Source organism: Orycteropus afer, unplaced genomic scaffold, assembly GCF_000298275.1.
Source record: "Orycteropus afer afer isolate SDZICR_OR568_19922 unplaced genomic scaffold, OryAfe1.0 scaffold00014, whole genome shotgun sequence".
NCBI classification, from domain to species: Eukaryota; Metazoa; Chordata; class Mammalia; order Tubulidentata; family Orycteropodidae; genus Orycteropus; species Orycteropus afer.
The window spans coordinates 1,742,073-1,762,320 of record NW_006921601.1 but is presented as its reverse complement, the minus strand read 5'-3'; the positions used below and the strand labels follow the sequence as shown (position 1 = coordinate 1,762,320).

Below are 20,248 nucleotides of genomic sequence, written 5' to 3'. Positions count from 1 at the left end.
GGTGACAGTGTGGAGGATAAGAATCTAATTGGGATAATGTTGCCTTAGTAACTGGAGAGAGCTTTTAGGAAGCCAGAATTACCCAGGTATATTTGAGGAAATTTTCCTTCATGTTCCACTCCTTGTCCTTAGTTGATTTGTGTCTGGGAGCTGCTCTTCCACTCCAGCCCTAATCTATGTGATTTCTCTTTATGTCTGTGTCCAGAGAGCTCAACCTGGTATTTTTCTGGAGAAGAAGAATAGTTCTTATCTGGGGAAGAACCACTCTAGAAAGCCTTTCCAGTAGCTACTTTCCCGCTCCTCCCCGTATCTGTCCAAGGAGTCCTTTCTCTGAGTTCTTCTGGAGAATCTCCTTTATGTTGAGGGAGACCTCTAATGTGCCTCCGTGCCTAGCCTAGAATATAGAGCTATCTCACAAAGTTGACAGTAGTCTAAGCTGGCTGATGTGGAATGAGTGTTGGGACACAGGGAAAGATCCTACTGTGGTGGGAAGTAGGGTGTCAAGATGTGACTGAGTGGGGAAAAAAAAAAATGTGACTGAAAGTCTTCATGGGAAGGCAGATCTCCCTAGATGGAGCCAGTAGTGTGAGTGCAGGTCTTTGAGCAAAGGTTCTACAGTGAGTGTGGGCCTATACCCTAGGAGAAGAATTAATAATATCAAATATTTGTTGAGTTCTTGTGTATTAGGGGGTGTGTCAAATACTTTGAATGCATTATTTTAGTTAATTCTTACAGTAACATCTTAAAGTAGATACTATTAACCCCATTTTAAATACAAAGAGACTGAGGCTCAGAGAGGTTAAATAAGTAGTCCAAGGCCATAGAGAGAGTTAATGGATGATCCGAGCTTCAAATCTAAGTCTGCCTGATTTCAACTTTAAACAATAGTTTTGTTTTGTTTTTTTGAGAAGGGAAGAAATATGCTCCTTCCACTAACCTTAGTGTGTGGTGAGAGGGTTGCATACTAGATAGGAAGTGAAGAGTGTTGTAGTAAAGGAAAATGGGCAGGATAGGAGGAGCCACAATGGACCACAAATCTGATCCAGAAACCCTGAGTTTCTTTTTAAGACAAGTGGAACCATGTCTCTTCCTCTTACTGCCCCATTAGCACATTTCATATCACGGTTGACGAGGAAAGACCACCTGGTATAGTATAGGTGGCACCTATATTAGTCTCCTAGGGTTGTCATAACAAAATACCATAAGCTGTGTGATAGTTAATGTTCTGTGTCACCTTGGTTAGGCTATGATCCTCAGTGGTTTGGCAGATATGGGATTGATTGCTCTTCTGTAATGTAATATGAAGAATGGATTTACTGCATTGAACACCAGTGATCAAAGATCAGATGAGTTGTGGGATGACATCAAGGATATCATAAATGAAGAAAGCAAAAGGTCATTAAAAAGACAGGAAAGGAAGAGAAGAAAAAATGTCAGAAGAGACTCAAACTTGCTCTTGAATGGAGAGTAGCTAAAGCAAATGGAAGAAATGAAGTAAAAGAGCTGAACAGAAAATATCAAAGGGCAGCTTGAGAAGGCAATTATAATGAAATCCACAAAAACCCAGAGTTAGAATATCAAAAAGGGAGAAAATGCTTGGCATTTCTCAAGCTGAAATAACTGAAGAAAAAAATCAAGCGTCGAGTAGCAATATTGAAGGGTGCTATGGGGAAAATGTGGAACAATGCTGGAAGCATCGAAAGAAGGTAGAAGGAATACACAGAGTCACTTACCAAAGAGAATTGGTCAGTGCTTAACTATTTCAGGAGGTAGCATATGATCAAGAACTGATGTTGCTGAAGGAAGAAGTTGAAACTGCACTGAAGGAATTAGCGGAAACAAGGCTCCAAGAATTGATGGAATACCCATTGAGATGTTTCAACAAATGAATGCAGCACTGGAGACACTTACTCATTTATGCCAAGAAATTTGGAAGACGCGTATTTAGCCAGCCTACTTGAAGAGATCCTTATTTGTGCCCATTCAAAAGAAAGGTGATCCAACAGAATGTGGAAATTTTTGAACAATATTGTTAATATAACATGCAAGTAAAATTTTGCTGAAGATAATTCAGAAATAGTTACAGCATTGTATTGATTGAGAACTGCTAGAAATTCAAGCCAAATTCAGAAGAGGGTGTGGAATGAGGAGTATCATTGCTGAGGTCACATGGCTTGGTTGAAAGCAAAGCATACTAGAAAAGTGTTTATCTGTGTTTTATTGACTATGCAAAGGCATTCAACTGTATGAATCATAACAGGTAATGGGTAACTTGTGCAGAATGGGAATTCCAGAACACTTTTGTGCTCAGAAGGAATCTGTAACTAAACTAAGAGGAAGTCGTTCAAACAGAGCAAAGGGATACTCTGTGGTTTATAATCAGGAAACGTGTGTGTGAGGCTTGTATCCTTTCATCATGCTTCTTTAATCTGTATGCTGAGCAAATAATCTGAGAAGGTGAAGTGTAGGAATAAGAACATGACACCAGAATTGTAGGAAGACTCATTAACAACTTGTGATATGAAGATGACACAACCGTGCTTGCTGAAAGTGAAGACTTTAAGCGCTTACTGATGGAGATCAAAGACTAAGCCTTCAGTATGGATTGCACTTCAACATAAAGAAAACATTTTCACAACTGGACCAATAAGCAACACCACAATAAATGGAGAAAAGATTGAAGCTGTCAGGGATTTCATTTTACTATAATCAGTGCCTATGAAAGTGGCAATCAAGAAACCAAACAACCTATTGCATTGGTCAAATCTACAAAACCTCTTTAAAATGGTAAAGAGCAAAGATGTAATTTTGAAGATTAAGGTGTGCCTGACCCAAGCCATGGTATTTTCAGTAGCCTTATATGCATGTGAGAACTGGACAATGAACAAGGAAAACCATAGAAGAATTGATGCATTTGAATTGTGGTGGTGGTGAAGAATATTGAATGTGCCATGGACTGTTAGTAGAACAAACAAATCTGTCTTGGAAAAAGTACAGCCAGAATGTTCCTTAGAAGTGAGAATGGCTAGACTTCATCTCTCATGTTTTGGTCATGTTTTCAGAAGGAACCAGTCCCTAGAGAAAGACATCATGCTTTGTAAAGTGAAAAAGGTGAAGACCCTTGACCAGATGGATTGACACAGTGGATGTGATGATGGCCTACGGATGGCACAGAATCAAGCAGTGTTTTGTTCTGTTGTATGTAGGGTCGCTGTGAGTCAGAACCAACTTGACAGCACCTAAAACAACAATGTATTATAATGTAACCCTCCTCCATTTTGTGATCTGATGTGAGTAGCCAATCAGTTTGAAAGCCAGTTAGTTTACTTGGGGGTTTGACTTCCATCCAATATATATGCTTGTTCTGGCAAAGCTCTTCTGCATCCAGCTTGTCATACTCTGACCTCCAATATATGGGGCATGAGCCAGCAGTTTGCTGTCTGACCTGCCCATATTGGGTTCATCGGCACCTGCAACCACGTGAGTTAAGAGAAACCTCCAGCCTGATGCTGACCCACGGATTTGGGACTGAGCAACCTCCACAACTGAGTGAGCCATTTCCTTGAAATAAATTTTTCTCTCTATATTTGTATATAAATGCTCCACTGATTTTGCTCCTTCAGAGATCCCAGACTAAGATATTTGATACTGAGAGTGGTTCTAGAGGAACAAAATCTTAAAGATGAGTTTTCTGAATTGGTTCTCAAGTCAGGCTAGACCTAAATACGTTGTTCTCTTCCAGTAGGGAAGAGAACACTGCTAAAACCATGGCATGAAGTGACAATAGAAGTATGTAAAATATAACCACCATTGGATCAAATACTTGTGAGAAACAAGGCTCTGGATAATTGTGTATTTGACACCTTCCAGCATTTCTGTCCAACTGTGAAGTATAGGGAGGCTGGTTGGTCACTCCTGCTTTCACTAGACAAAGTGGTGAAAGAAAGAGATGAGCTCAGGGCTTCAGAGTCATGGCTCAAACATTACACAGAAGACCTGAAAGTTGCCCCTTGTGCCATGAAAGAAAGCCTTATTTCTTGTAGTAATGGCTGATATTGCCAAAACTAAACCCAGAGTCTTATTCTAAGAGTGGCTAAATTATAATGCCAGTTGAATTCCCAATGTTGAATGCTGTCTGAGGTCAAAGTGAGGACATTGATTGGGAGGAAATGGGATCCTGAAACTTGGGATGAAGACATATGGGCAGATAGGAAGCTGGAGAACATTGAACCCCTAACTTTCATTGAGTGACTCCTGCCAACAGAATAACCTCTCTTACTCTCATATGAAGAGATTACTCCATATTTGTCTGGTAAGCCACCCTTCCCAATAAAACCATATGGCTTCCACCCCATCTGATGAAACTAATCCATCTGTGCCTGAAGAATGGTCTGATATCTCCTGGGGCATTGCCTGAGGTAGGTGCCATGTAAGACATTGATGAACCCCAAGACCCACCCCCACTATCCATTTTTGCTTCTAGATCTATATACTACTAGACTTAAGTCCCAGGGAGCCCCAAAAGAGGAAGTACACAGTGTGACCCGGGAGGAGGTACCAAAAACCAAAACCAAACTCACTGCTATTGAGTTGATTCCAACTCATAGTGACCCCTGTTGATTTCCAAGCTGTAAATCTTTATGGAAGCAGATCACCTCATCTTTCTTCCACAGAGCAACCACAAACCTTTTGGTTGGCAGGCAAATGCCTCAACCACTATACTATCATAGCTCCTTAGGAAGAGGTACACTACACTTCAAAAGAACTGCTTGATTTTTTCTAATATATACAAACAGAAACCTGAGGAATATGTATGACAGTGGCTATTAATGGTGGGGGATATTGGTGCAAGGAACATAAAGTTGGATCAGTATGAGTTTACTGATGTTCAGCTTGAGAGGTTGATAAAGGATCCAGTGGTTTATTTGGTTAGTTCACTGAGGCATGGATTACATGGTGGCCTACACTAAATCAAGGTGAAATGCTAGACCCACCTTGGTATACCATAGAAGAAGGTATCCAAAGGCTTAGGGAAATTAGCATGTTGGAGTAGGTTTATTGAGTTGGCCCCAAAGACCCATCCATGGAGTGCCCAGAGGACACAACTTTTACCACAGTGGTGAACAAATTGTGAAGGGAGCCCCAGCATCCTTGAAGACTATTGTGATTGCTATTTTATGTAAATCAGATTTGATCATGGGAACTTCTCTAACTGAATGAAGACACCTAACTACAGTGGGGCTGATTGGATGGACCCCATGGTAGTAGGTAGGGGCTAAGTGGTGGTACTAAATCACCAAAGACAAAGAACATGGGGTTACTGTAATGGATAGCAGAGTCAGAGTAGTGATCAGAGTGGTCTGAGCTGTATAGACTTAATGGTGTTGGCTGGTTAGGCTTGGTGTCCTTAGGAGTGAAATAGATGAGAAATCTACTAAATGTTTATTTGATCTGTATGTAGGGAAGAATTCCAGTTCAAGTGAAAGACAGTACAGACCCACAATCCCTTGAAGGGGAGGCTGAGTCCCTTTGAGGAAGGATCCCACTATGTTGTCAAAAGTTTATACAGGCAGTCCCGGGGTTATGAATGTCTGACTAACAGAACACTTGTACTTGCCCTTTAATGTTATGTATATTTGCCCTCACTTTGAAATGATTGAACCAACTCCTACTCACAACAAATTCTTCATCACACAACTTCCCTTCTGCATATGTACCTTTTAAATCACTGATGGGTTTTTGAGGCTTTTCTTGCAGTAACCCAAAAAAAACCTCACTGCTGTTAAGTCGATTCTAACTCATAACCATACAGGACAGGGTACAAGTGTCCCATAGAGTTCCCAGGGCTATAAATCTTTACAGAGGTAGACTCCTACATCTTTTTCCCATGGAGTGGCTGGTGGGTTTGAACTGCTGACCTGTTTTAACAGCTGAGCGCTTCAGCCACTGTGATACCTGGGCTGCTCCTTGCATTAAAGTAAGGCTAAATGAGAACTATACACCTGTTCTAGCTTACCTACATGTTTGCCTGAAAGACACACTTAGGAAGAGATCTCATTCCTAACTTGGGAACTCCCTGTGCTGTTAAGTTAATCTTTCTCCCAGCTTTCCCCAGGGTATCTACAGCCTTTCATGAGAGTGACTGTTCACTGGGGAAATGGAAATAATGTTTTTTGGGATTATTGGACACTGGCTCTGAACTGACACTAATTCCAAGAGACCCCCAAAGTCACTGTGGCCCACAAGTCAGAGCTGGGGTATAAGAAGGTCAAGTTATTAATGGAGTCTCAGCTCAGGTCTGTCACACAGTGGGTCCCTGAACCCATCCTATAGTAATTTCCCCAGTTCCAGAGTGCATAATTGGAATAGACATACTCAGGAACTGGAAGAACTCCCACACTGGATTCCTGACATGTGTAATAAGTGCAGTTATGATAGGAAAGGCCAAGTGGAATTCACTAGAACTGCCTCTACCTAGGAAAATAGTAAACCAAAAGTGAACCACAATCCTGGAGGGATCACAGAGATGACTGCTACCATCTAACACTGGAAGGATGCAAGGGTGGTGATTCCCATCACATCCCCATTCAACGCACCTGTTTAGCCTGTGAAAAAAAAAGAACTTGGAGAATGATAATGGATTATTATAAACTTAACTAGGTGATGACTCCAATTGCAGTTACTGTTCCAGATGTGGTTTCATTTCTTGAGCAAATTAGTACATCTCCTGTTACCTGGTATGCAGCCTTGATCTGGCCAATGCTTTTTCCTCAATTCTGGTTTCAGAGTATCACCAGAAGCAGTTTACCTTCCGCTAGCAAAGCCAGCAATACACCTTCACTGTCATACCATGATTGTAACAACTCTCCAGCTCTATGTCATCATTTAGTTCACAAAGACCTTGAATACTTTTATCTTCCACAAGACATCACACTGGTCCATTACATTGATGACATTGTGCTGATTGGACCTAGTAAGAAAGAAATACCAATGACTCTCGACTTACTGGTAAAACATTTACATGCTAAAAACAAAATTTAAAAAAAACCCCTCAAAACGCATTGCTGTTGAATGGATTCTGACTCAGGTGGGAAAGTAACCCAACAGAACTTCAGGTGCCTTCCACAAAATTTCTAGGGGTCCAGTGGTGTGGAGCATGTTGACCTATTCCTTCTGAAGTGAAAGGTAAGTTGTTGGCTCTGGCCCCTCCTATGTCTAATAAGGAGGCACAACACCTGGTGGGCCTCTTTGCATTTTTGAGTCAACCTCAGTTGGCTGTTACTATTTGTTGTTAGGTGCTGCCAAGTCAGTTATGATTCATTGCAACACTGTACAACAGAATGAAAAACTGCATGGTCCTGAGCCATCATCACAATTGTTATATTTGAGCCCATTCTTGCAGCTATTATATCAGTCCCTTTTGCTGAGGCCCTTCCTCTTTTTTGCTGACCCTCTACTTTACCAGGGAGCTCTGGTAGCATAGTGCCTAAGGCACTTGACTGCTAACCAGAGGGCTGGCGGTTCAAACCCATGAGCCACTCCTCGGAAGGAAGATGGGGCAATCTACTTCTGTAGTGATACTGCCTCGGAAACCCAAGGAGGGGTCCGACTCAATGGCACATAATAACAGCAACAACTACTACTACTTTACCAAGCATGATGTCATTCTCCAAATATTGCTCCCTTCTCATTACATGTCCAAAGCACATGAGATGAACTCTTGCCATCCTCACTTCTAAGGAGCATTCTGGCTGTACTTCTTCCAAGACAAAGGTATTCATTCTTCTGGCACTCCATAGTATATTCAGTATTCTTCACCAACACCATAATTCAAGTGAGTAATTTCTTTGGTCTTCCTCATTCGTTGTCCAGCTTCACATGCATATCAAGTGATTGAAAATACCATGGCTTAAGTCAGGCACACCTTATGTCCTCCAAGTGACATCTTTGCTTTTTAGCACTCTCAAGAGGTCTTTTGCAGCAGAGTTGCCCAATGCAGTATGTCGTTTGATTTCTTGACTGCTGCTTCCATGGGTGTCAATGATGGATCCAAATAAAATGAAATCCTTGACAACTTAAGTCTTTTCTCTGTTTATCATGATGTGGCTTATTGGTTCAGTTGTGATGACTTTTGTTTTCTTTATGTTGAGATGTAATCCATACTGAAAGCTGTCGTCTTTGATCTTCGTCAGTAAGTGCTTCAAGTCCTCTTCACTTTCAGCAAGAAAGATTGTGTCATTTGCATATCACAGGTTGTTAATGAGTCTTCCTCCAATCCTGATGCTGTGTCCTTCGTATAGTCCAGTTTCTTGGATTATTTACTCGGCATTCAGATTGAAGCTCTGGTGGTATACTGGTAAAGGCACTTGGCAGCTAACCAAGAGGCCAGTGGTTTGAACTCACCAGCCACTCTATGGAAGAAAGATGAGGCAATCTGCTTCCATAAAGATTTATAGTCTTGGATAGCTAATGGGGATCACTGAGTTGAAGTTTGCACAATGGCAGTAAATTTTTTATACAGATTGAAGAAGTATGGTGAAAGGATACAATCCTGACACACCATTCCTGATTTTAAACCATGCAATATCCCTGTGTTCTGTTTGAACAACTGCCTTTCGATCTATGTACAGATTCCTCATGAGCACAACTAAGGGTTCTGGAATTCCCATTATTTGCTATGTTATCTATAATTTATTATGATCTACACAGTTGAATGCTGCCATTGAGTCGGTTCTGACTCATGGCAACCCCTCCTAGCTAGAAGCTGCCTGAGTTAAGAGAATCTCCAGCTTAAATGGGCCGGGAGCAAGAGGCAGAACTGAAACCCAAGGACGAGGGCCTTCACCCAGCCTCTAGAACTGGCATTTTGAACTTGGACTTCTAGCCTCCTAAACTGTGAAAGAATAAAATCCCAGTTTGTTAAAACCATACATTTGTGATATGTGTATTATAACAGCACTAGAGAACCAAAACACATCCATTTGTTGGAACATCTCAATTGATGTTCTGTCTATTCCTGGAACCTTGTTTTTTTGCCAGTGCCTTCAGTGCAGTTTGGACTTCTTTCTTTGATACCATGGTTCTTTTCTTTTCTTATTTATTGTGCTTTAGGTGCAGTTTACAGAGCAGAGTTTGTTTTACATTCAAATTACATGTACATTTACTTTCATTCACCATTTACCATCCCCAACCCTAACCCTCTCTTCTCCCCTCCTTGCCCCACCCCCTGTGCCCCTCATAGTTATGTACTCCTATGTGTCCTACATTACCTCCGTGCAAATATTGCCCCTCTGGTGCCCCATGGTCGATTGCTTCAAGGGATGCATTTCCATAGAGTATGTGAGTGCGTCACCCTGGGTTGAGTGGTCTGCATGTACATCTTGTTAACTACTGGGCTTAGAGCCAAGCCCGGGGGTGAGTTTTATTCCAGGTGCAGAATGTATTCTAGGATCATAGTATTGGGGGGTCTCACCAGACTGCATCCAACCAGTAATTCTGGTCATTATTGAGTTTTTGGATTTTGTTCCATGTTTTTCCAGGATCTCCAGATTTGACCCTTTCCTGAATGGTTGGCATTGGTAGCCAGGCACCATCTAGTTCTTCTGGTCTCGAGGGCCATTGTGCCCTATGGCTGATTGCTTCCAAATGCCCTTTTTTTTTTTTTCATTCTTCTTTGTTTCCGACACTAGGAGACCATTAGCTGCATCCTAGATGGCTGCTTGAAAGCTTTTAAGACCCCATTCGCTACTCATCAATGTAGAATGAGGAACAAGACTTTTATGTATTTTGTTGTGCCAGTTGAGTTTGGTGTCCCCCATTACTATGGTCCTGAGTCGGTAGATCTGTTGGATCTCTCTCCCACAGAGTCTGGGTGTCTGTGACGGATTACTCTACGTCTGCCTTCTGTTGTTTCTGTAAGGATTGCAGGTATTTTGTATCACTGGTATCTGTGCAAGATTAGCCTCTGCTGAATCTATCCTTGGTCTAAAGTATACTTCTGTTCACTGACCCCTATCTGATCTTCTCAGATGTTTATGTGTCTATCTGTAGCCTGGTGTTTGGTGTTAATGGTAATGCAGTATTGTGGATATACTGGTTGGTATTAGCATCTGTCCTCTATCTCTTTTGTGTACAATTTGGTGTCCTCCCTTTTCCTAATGTTATCATGGTGGTCATAGACTCTTTATATACATCCCTGATACTATTTATTCTTGATCATATCCTACTTCTTGAAGTGGTTGAGCATCAACCGATTCTTTTTGGTACAATGACTATGTATTTCTTCCATCTTCTTTTGATGTTTCCTGCATTGTTCATTATTTTTCCCATAGAATCCTTCGATATTGCAACTCAAGGCCTGAATTATTTCTTTCAGTGTGCTACTCCTTTTTATCAAGTGTCTTAAAAAGCTGCTAGTGTTTGAGTGAGGCCTAGACAAGAAAGGGTCTGTAACACATTCATGTGGCTGCCTTGCAAGCCACTCTGCTGTTTGGGCCATATGATCTAGCTGATCCATTGATGCTGGTAGTATCACTAGCAGAAAGACATTCTGTTTGAAGTCTTTGGGAAGTTCTTATTGGTAATCACAGTGCAGACCCTGGAGATTTTGGAGCAAAGCCTTGCCATCCTCTGCAGATAACTACTCAACTTTTGAGAAAAGCTTTTGGCTTGTTACTGGGCTTTAGTAAAGACAACACCTAACCATGTGAGGCCACCAAGTCACCATGCAGCCTGAGCTGCCCATCATGAACTAAGTGTTGTTTGACTTACACAGTCATAAATTTGGGTGTGCATAATGGCACTGCATCATTAAACGGAAGTGGTATATATGAGATTGGGCTTGAGCAGGACCTGAAGATACAAGTAAGTTGCATGAGCAAGTGACCCAAATGCCCATGGTTTTTACACTTCTGTCACACTACCTTCCTTCTGCCAGTCTGCACTTATGGCCTCATGTGGAGTTCCCTATGATCAGTTGATTGAGTGTGATGGTTGTTTGTATGTCAACTTGGCTAGGCCTAGTTGAGTGGCTGGGCAGCTGGGAGTGGTATTCCCCATGATGAGACTGGCAATCAACTCCATGGTGAAATCTAGTGGGAGCAGCTGAGTAGCTGCCTTTGGGTATGTGGTCTGCTTGCTGTATATAAGGAGAAGCTTTGAGAATGGTCTCTAGCCTATGGCACGCTTGGACCCTGCATGTAGCTGTGTCTTTGCTCAGCAGCCTGCTATGCTGTGCCGACCTTGGGACTTAAAGTGGACTTAAGTTAATGGCCTGCCATGTGGTTTGGTAACATCGAGACTGTGCCTTTTGACTTGCCAACCTTGGGTCTTCTCAGCCTCAGCAGCCAGCAGCTGTCTGAATGAAGAAACGCCTCTAGCTCCAGTGGGCCAGGAGCAGGAGGCAGAGCTGGACCCCAAGGTTGAGGGGCTTTCACCCAGCTCCTAGAGCCTGGCACTTTGAACTTGGATTTAAAGCCTCCAAATTCTAAGAATAAACTCCTGTTTGTTTAAGCCATCCCATTTGTGGTCTGTTCCTGTCAGAGCGGCACTAGGTAACCAGAACACTGAGGAAATGAGCACTTGGGCCTGGTTTACAGATGGTTTTTGGTGATACACAGGAACCACTCGAAAATGGACAGTTCTTTTCTGGAACCTCCCAGAAGGACATGGTGAAGGGAAATCCTTCTAGTGGGCAGAACTCTGAGCAGTTCACCTGGTCGTTCATTTTGCTTAGGAGAGATGGCCAGATGTGCAGTTGAATAGCAGTTCATGGGCTGTGGCCAATTGTTTGACTGGATGGCCAGGGACTTGGAAGGACAATTACTGGAAAACTGGTGGCAAGGAGGTGTGAGGAAAAGGTATGTGGATAGACTTCTCTGAATGGGCCAAAGAAGTGAAGATATTTTTGTTTTGTGTGAATGTTCATCAAAGGGTGACCTTGGCACAGTGGAATTTTAACATTCAGGTGGATAGGATGACACAGTCTGTGGAAACCAGTCATCCTGTTTCCCAACCTCTTCTGTTACTGCTCAATGGGCTCATGAACAAAGTGGCCATGGTGGCAGGGATGGAGGTTTTGCATGGTTTCAGTAACACAGACTTCCACTCACCAAGACTGACTTGGCTACAGCCACTGCTGAGTACCCAATCTGCCAACAACAGGGTCCAACACTGAGTTCACAATATGGAGCCATTCCCTGGGGCAGTCAGCCAGCAATTTGGTGGCTGGGTGACTGGACTACTTCCATCATGGGAAAGGGCAACGTTTTGTTCTTACTGGAATAGACTTACTCTGGATATGGATTTGCCTTCTGTGGTAGTTAAATTTGTATGTCAACTTGGCTGGGCCTGGTTGAGTGGCTGGGCAGCTAGTGGTAATTATTCGCCATGATGGAACTGGCAGTCAACTCCATGGTGGGATCTACCACAAGCAGCTGAGTAGCTGCCTTTGGGATGTGGTCTGCTTCCTGTATATAAGGAGATGTCTTGGGGATGTTATTGTTGTACTTAGGTGCCATCGAGTCATTTCTGACTCATAGCAACCCCATGCACAGCAGAACGATACACTGCTCGATCCCATGCCAGCTTCATGATCCCTTCTGTACTTGAGGCCATCATCGCAGCCACTGTCTCAATCCATCTCATTGAAGGCCTCCCCCTCTTTCGTCGACCCTCCACCCTACCAAGCATGACATTCTTCTCCAGGGAATGGTCACTTCTGACAACATGACCAAAATAGGTGAGATGAAGTCTGGCCATTCTTGCTTCCAAGGAGCATTCTGGCTGCACTTCCTCCAGGACAGATCTGTTAGTTCTTTTAGCAGTCCATGGTACTTTCAGCATTCTTCGCCAGCACCACAACTCAAAAGCATCAACTCTTCTTCGGTCTTCCTTATTCATTGTCCAGCTCTCACATGCATACGAGGCGATTGGAAATATCATGGCTTGTGTCAGGCGCACCTTAGTCCTCAAGGAGTTATCCTTGCTCCTCAGCACTTGAAACCGTTCCTTCGCAGTTGACCTTCCCAGTGCTACACATCGTCTAATGTCCTGACTGCTGCTTCCATTGGCATCAATTGTAGAACCAAGCAACGTGAATTCTTTGACAACCTCAATCTTCTCTCCGTTTATTGTGATGCTCCTCATTGGTCCATTTGTGAGGATTTTTGTTTTCTTTATATTGAGACGTAATCCATACTGCAGACTGTATTCTTCAACCTTCATCCTTGGGGATAGTCTCTAGTTTATGGCATGCTTGGACCCTACATGTAGCTGTGTCATTGTTCAGCAGCCTGCCATGCTCTGCTGACCTTGGGACTTAAAATGGACTTGAATTAATGGCCTGCCATGTGGTTTGGTAACATCGGGACTGTGCCATTTTATTTGTTGACCTTGGGCTTGTTAGCCTCAGCAGCCAGTAGCTGCCTGAGTGAAGAGATAGCCTCTAGCTTCAGTGGGCCGGGAGCAAGAGGCAGAGCTGAAGCCCAAGGTAGAGGGGCTTTCACACAGCTCCTGGAGCCTGGCACTTTAAACTTGGACTTAAAACCTCCAAACTGTGAGAGAATAAACGCCTGTTTGTTAAGGTTATCCCATTTGTGGTATATTATTTTCAGAACGGCACTAGGTAACCAGAACACCTTTCTAGCATGCGATGCAGAGACCAAAACTCAGTCTGTGATATGGAACTATTCCTGTGGGTGGTCAACCAGCAATCTGGTGGCAGGTTTATTACATTGAACCACTTCCATCATGAAAGTGTTTTGTTCTTACTGGGATAGACACTTACCCTGGATATGGATTTGTCTTCTCTGCATGCAGTGCTTCTGCCAGACTGTAATCTGTGAACTTACAAAGTACCTTATCCACCAGAATGATATCCCACACACAATAGATCATGGATCCTTGGATCATGGAACTCCACAGCAAATGAAGTGTGGCACTGGGCCCAGACTCATGGAATTACTGTCTTAAACATGTTCCCCATCATCCTAAGCAGCTGGTTTGAATAATGGAATGGCCTTCTAAAGACACAATTACAGTGCCAGCTAGGTGGTAATAATTGCAGGATTGGGGCAATGTTCTCCAGGAGGCTATATATGCTCTCTATCAGCATCTAGTACATGGTGCTATTTCACCCATAGCCAGGATTCACAAGTCCACGAATCAAGAGGTGGATATGGGAGGGGCACCACTCACTATTACTTCTAGTGACCCACTAACAAAATTTTTGTTTCCTGTCCCTGTGACCCTATGCTCTGCAAGTCTGGGGGGGTCTTAATTCCAAAGGGAGGAATGTTTCCACCTGGAGACATAGCACTTATTCAGTTGAACTGGAAGTTAAGAATGCCACCTGGCCTCTTATGGCTCCTCATGCCTCTGGGTCAACAGGCTAAGAAGGGAATTACCATTCTGGCTGGTGTGATTGATCCTGATTACCAAGGGAAATCTGACTGACACTACATAACAGAGGTAAAGAATAATGTCTGGAATACAAGAGATCTCTGAGGAGTCTGTGAGTACTACCATACCCTGTGATTAAAGTCAACAGAAAACTACAGAACCCAATTCTGACATGACTGCTAATGGCTGAGAACCTTGGGGAATGAATATTTGGTTCACCCCACCAGGCAAAGAACCATGACCAGCTGAGGTGCTTGCTGAGGGCAAAGGGAATACAGAATGAGTGGAGGACGAAGATAGTTCTAAATACTTATGACCATGTGAACAGTTGCAGAAATGAGGATTGTTATTGCTATGAGTATCTCTTCTTTGTTTTATTATATATGTATATTGCTTTTTCCCCATTCTTGATCCCATTACTTATAAAATATAAGATGTAAATAGGGCTAAAACATTTCTGGTTCTGTACATGTTAGTTGTAATTTGTTAGGCACAAGTGTGACTTTATAATTGTCCAACAACAACAACACATGTTAGTTGTAATTTGTTAGGCACAAGTGTGACTTTATAATTGTCCAACAACAACAACACATGTTAGTTGTAATTTGTTAGGCACAAGTGTGACTTTATAATTGTCTTTAGTGATTATAGAGGGTTTAAGGAGATATGTAGTGGGGCCAAGTTGACAAGGGGTTAACTGTGATGTTAATGTTATGTGTCAACTTGGGAGACATTGGACTCTTCCATAATATAATGTAGTCATCCTCTTTTTGTGATCTAATATGAGCACCCAATCAATTGGAAAGCCAGTCAGTTGAAAACAACCAGTTGAAAGCCAAGCAGTTGAAAGCCAGTTTCCTTGGCGGGGGTATGGCCTGCATCCAGTATATATGGATGTTCTGGCAAAGCTCATTCTCTTGATTCTGCATCTGACTTGTTAACCTCTGACTCTGGTTCTTGGTACATGAGCCAGCAGTCTGCCACCAGACCTGCAGATTTTGGGTTCATCAGCTCCTACAACCACATGAGTCAGCAGAAGCCTCCAGCTTGACACCTGACCCACAGATTTGGGACTTGCCAGCCTCCAAAACTGTTTGAGGCATTCCTTGAAATAAATGTTAACTCTCTCCCCTCTTTGTTTGTTCTTCTCTCTCCTAGTTCCGCTCTCCTTTCCCCTCCCTCCCTTCCCCTCTCCTTTCCTTCCTCTGTTTGTCTCTCTTTATATATGGTTGTTGCTGCTGTTCCTCAAGAGTACCCAGGCCAAGACAAATTGGATGGCTTAGTGGAACAGAAGTTTATTGTTTCACAGTTCTAGAGGTTGGAAGTCTGAGATCAGGGTGGTTGATTCCTTCTGAGGCTTTGAAAGAAAATATTTTCCATGTCTTTCTTTCGCTTTTTCTTGGCTTCTGGTAGCTCCAGGCATTCCCTGACTTGCAATTGAAATGTCACATGATGTCCTTCCTCTGGCTGTCTCTATGTATATAGTCTCATATTTTATAAGGACATCACTATGATTGGATTAGGACCCACCTTACTCCACTATCACGTCATGTTAAGGTAACTGATAACATCTTCAAAGACCCATTTCCAAACAAAGTTGTGGGCACAAGTACCAGGGTTAGGACCTCAATATATCTTTTTTTGGGACACAGTTTAGTCCATATCAGCACTCAATTCCCACCAAAAAGAATTCCGATTGAGGTAGCTATAGATAGAGACTACATACTTACATACATACATATATAGGTAAGGACAATGGATGCAGAGTTGGGACAAAACTGATATTCAGTGCAAAGAGACAGATACAGAGGTCCAGCGACAATGAGAGTTACTGATAAACAAGCAGGGAATGATGCACACCCAGATTCTGGTGGGGATCTAAGATGAGAAGAGGGTAGGTAAGGTAGGTACAGGATGATGGGCTTTTGGTGCAACAGGAGGAAGGAGTACAGACGAACTCACCCAACCATCAGTCCTACCCACACTTTCTTCTCTTGTTGTCTGACTATGATGATTCTCTTGTTGTGTGTTGTCGAGTCAGACTTGACTCAGAGCGACCCCGCCTTGGGTTTCCGAGGCAGTATCACTATGGAAGTAGATTGCCCAACCTTCCTTCCGAGGAGTGGCTGGTGGGTTTGAACCACCAGCCTTCTGGTTAGCAGTCAAGTGCCTTAGGCCCTACATTACCAGAGAATTTCACACTCCCCAATCTTGACATTAAGTAATTTTATCTTTCTTTTGGCTTATAAGACTGATACAAGGTTGCTAAAGGAAAGCATGGAATTGGTGAACCCAAGATCTGAGCTGTTTGGGCCATATCTTAGCATTTGCCTCCAGTGTGGCATGTTCTGGTGTCTCCTTTGGAAAGAGGCACAGATCACTTGCAGCTTATCTTTGGGGTGATTGGGGTGGGAGCATGAGGAGAACAGATGGGAGCTGTTTATCCAGAGAACATGAGGCTTTCAGTAAGAACCCGTAGAACAGTGTAGAATAGTGCTGACAGCAAATACTTAGAGTGATAAAGAACCCTAACAAGTCTCTTCATTTTCTTAGACTATGGGAATAATTGTACAAGTCCCTAAAAGCTACTTGAAACCTTTCGGGACAGATATGTTTTGAAATTCATTTTTTTTTTTTTCAGATTTTGGAAAGGGGATATAGTGCATATACCATATATTAAATACCTCAGTGGGATTCAGGGCAGTACCCTGTAATCTAACATAATATTTTTGCAGCTAAATTGTGAATAATCACACTAAGTGAGTTAAATAAAGACTATAAATAGGATTCTGATGGTTCTAGTCAGATTTCAGGTCAAATTTATTTTCTTTAAGATGTTCCCCCCCCCCCCAATTGTAGATAAGGGATGTGGGTTTCTCATTCTTAGGTGTTGTGAGGAATAAGAGAGGGCTGGTAAACCTGCTGAACACATCACATGGTAAGTATGTATGCAATCTCAATTTAGAAGAAAATACACATGTCCAAGGTGGTGGATTTTTGGTTTGAGGGGAGAAAGTTCTTATAGTGGACAGTGTCCATATTTGGAACCAGCTGCCTTGGGAGAGTTTGGACCAACCAGGGGAGTGAAAGTGCTTTAGGAGAGAGGCTTCCTGGATTGGGAGGGTGAATGAACATTGGCTGGATATGATTTCTCTGCTCATATACCAGAGGAGAAAGGCAAAAAAGTGATGTGCATGTGTGTTTCTGTGGCACAGAGTTGTCACACATATATTTCTTTTAATAATGTAATAAACATCTTACTGTACACATGTTTGTTCACATCTTTATTTGTTCAGTATAGATTTATTAAAGGAGAATCACTAGAAAATTATGCACCTATTAAAAACTCAGGACATATATTATAACTAGAATTTTGTCACTGTTAACCCATAAACATTGCCTGATGTGCTTTTTAACTCTGACCTTCATGAAAAAATTAGTCTTGAGAATGACTTCTCTTGGTTTGAGAGAAACTGTAGATTTACTCATCCATTTGGCTTCTGTGTGATGACACCTCTGGAAATTGCTGAGAGTGTCTGGGCTATCTCTTCAGTTCTTTGCTAATGAGTAGCTAGTGAGATCCTATGCAGCCCTGGAGATGGCATCATCTCGCTTTTCAGATCTGCAACCTTCTCTTCTGCGTGATAGCATCACACTTGGTCCAGTTACCTGGGCTGAAAGGGTTGGGTTGCTCCCGGCTTCAGATCTTCACAGCCAACTCCAAGCCTATGTTTTTGCATTTTCTTAGAGATCTGGGGTCTACCTGTGCAGCCTGAAGCTTTCTCTACCCTCATAACAGTGGCTTCCTACCTTCTGTCTGAGATTATACTTATTCTGAACTCCATGCTGGTGTGAAAGATCTTTTGTTGTGCAAAATTCTTTCCAGTCTGGAGTCTTAGCTGAAAATGAATCCTTTGTTGGACAGCACCATGACACTTTCTGTTTAGTAACTTTAAATAATCTCTGGCCATGGCAGCAGTGTGAAATATCCCTGTTTCATCATTTTGTGCTAGCATCATGCACTTGGCCATGACAAATGCGGGTGTTGATGGGAGTTTTGAGGATTGTACATTCTTGGCTGAGGGTGCAGAAAAGGGGAGACTGGCAAAAGGTCATAATGACTTTGGACCTCAGGCAAGCAGGTGACATGGTTAGAAGATTTTTTGAGATAGCAAGGTTTCTTTCAGTAGGACTTTTGACCCCTGGAGCCACAGGTCCAGGGAGAGAAGTTCTAGCTATTTATTGTTGGGGCTTTAGGGGGTAGGGGGCTAGTGATTACACATGAGACCAAGAAGATTCTTTGAGCTGGGAATGTCTTGGACACTTGGACAAGTGTCCTGACAAAACTGGGACTCCAGGGCACATTATCTGGATTCTCAGAAGGTAAGGAATAAGCCCGTATGTCTCCTTCCCAGTGAACAGGTTGAAAACAGGTTCTGACTCCAGAAGTAGAGGGTTGTGATCCCAGACAAGTATCCAAGCACCTGACTTCCAAAGAAGATGCCATTAGAACTGGCTTTTTCTGAATGTGAAAGTTTCTAGGAGCCGGTTCCTGATTTGCTTGGTACGGACCCCATAGATGAGGGGGTTGAGGGCAGGTGGCAGCAGCAAGTAGATATTGGAGAGAAGGATGTGTACAGGCTTTGGGACAGTGTGACGGCCAAAGCGGTGTGTGAGGTAGGAGAAGAGACCAGGCACATAGAAGGCCAGAATGACACAAATGTGAGAACTACATGTGCCAAAGGCCTTGGCACGGGCCTCCCGGGTGGGCAGCTGCAGCACAGCATGGACAATGAGACCATAGGAGCCAGTGATACCCAGAATATCCAAACCTGACATGGCTAGTGAAAGTGCCAGTCCGTACAAGTTGTTTGCTCGTGTATTACCTACTACCAGCTCTACCACTGCCATGTGTGCACAGTAGGCATGGCCTATGGTATTGGCTCGGAAGTGTCCAAATCGTGCCACCAGCAGAGGGAAAGGTACAACAATAGCCACAGCTTTCAGTACCAGTGCCAGGGCTGCATAGCCCACACGGGCTTTGGTGACTAGGATAGGATAGTGCAGTGGACGCCCTACGGCTGCAGCACGATCACATGCCATGGCCAACAGCACACCAGATTCCATGGCAGTTAGTGCATGTACAAAGAACATTTGGACCAGGCAGGCAGCATATGGCACAGGCTGGGGCCCAAGACACAGCACAGGCAGCAGCCCTGGGGCTATAGATGTGGCTAAGCCCAGGTCTGTGGCTGCCAGTGTTGCTAGGAGTAGGAACATGGGCTGGTGTAGGGTGGTGTCTATCCACACCACTGCCAGCAATGTTCCATTGCCCAGCAGGGCCAGCATATACATGGGACCAAAGACCAGTGTCAGCCAGGCCTGGGCACTCCCTAACCCTGGAATGCCAGTCAGTAGGAAGAAGCCTGGGTATAAGAAGGTGGAGTTGGGCTGTGGAGCTTCTGCCATCCGGATGGGAGATGAGCATGAAGTTAGAGCTTAAGTGGGCATGACTCCTGATGGAAGGACAAAGGGAGAGACCTTGGGGGGTGTCACAGTGACATAAACCCATCCATGGAGTGTATGTAAGGAGAGTTCAGGACTAGGATCACAAAGTTATAACCTTTAATTGGAGGTTTGGGATCGAAATCAAGGTCACAAGCCTGGCTAGGATGGGATAATCTTTTGTACCTGAAAACCCATGAATATTGTAGGAGGACAAATGGGAGGATGATGGTAGTGAGGAGGGGGAATAGTGGGACTGCTGCAGTGGCTGGCAATTAGAGGTCAGTTGAGGGTGGAGCTGAGATGAATGGTTCTGTTCAGGGTCACGTAGAGTTAGTCTCAG

The 20,248-nt window shown here is 43.3% G+C and overlaps 1 protein-coding gene across 1 annotated transcript; it reads right to left on the bottom strand.

Moving 5' to 3' along the window:
- Positions 1-18,906: 18,906 nt before the first annotated feature.
- On the bottom strand, positions 18,907-19,869 carry LOC103208594 (olfactory receptor 52W1). The gene has a single exon (XM_007954289.1). The coding sequence runs from the start codon at positions 19,867-19,869 to the stop codon at positions 18,907-18,909; it is 963 nt and encodes a 320-aa protein (XP_007952480.1).
- Positions 19,870-20,248: the final 379 nt, after the last annotated feature.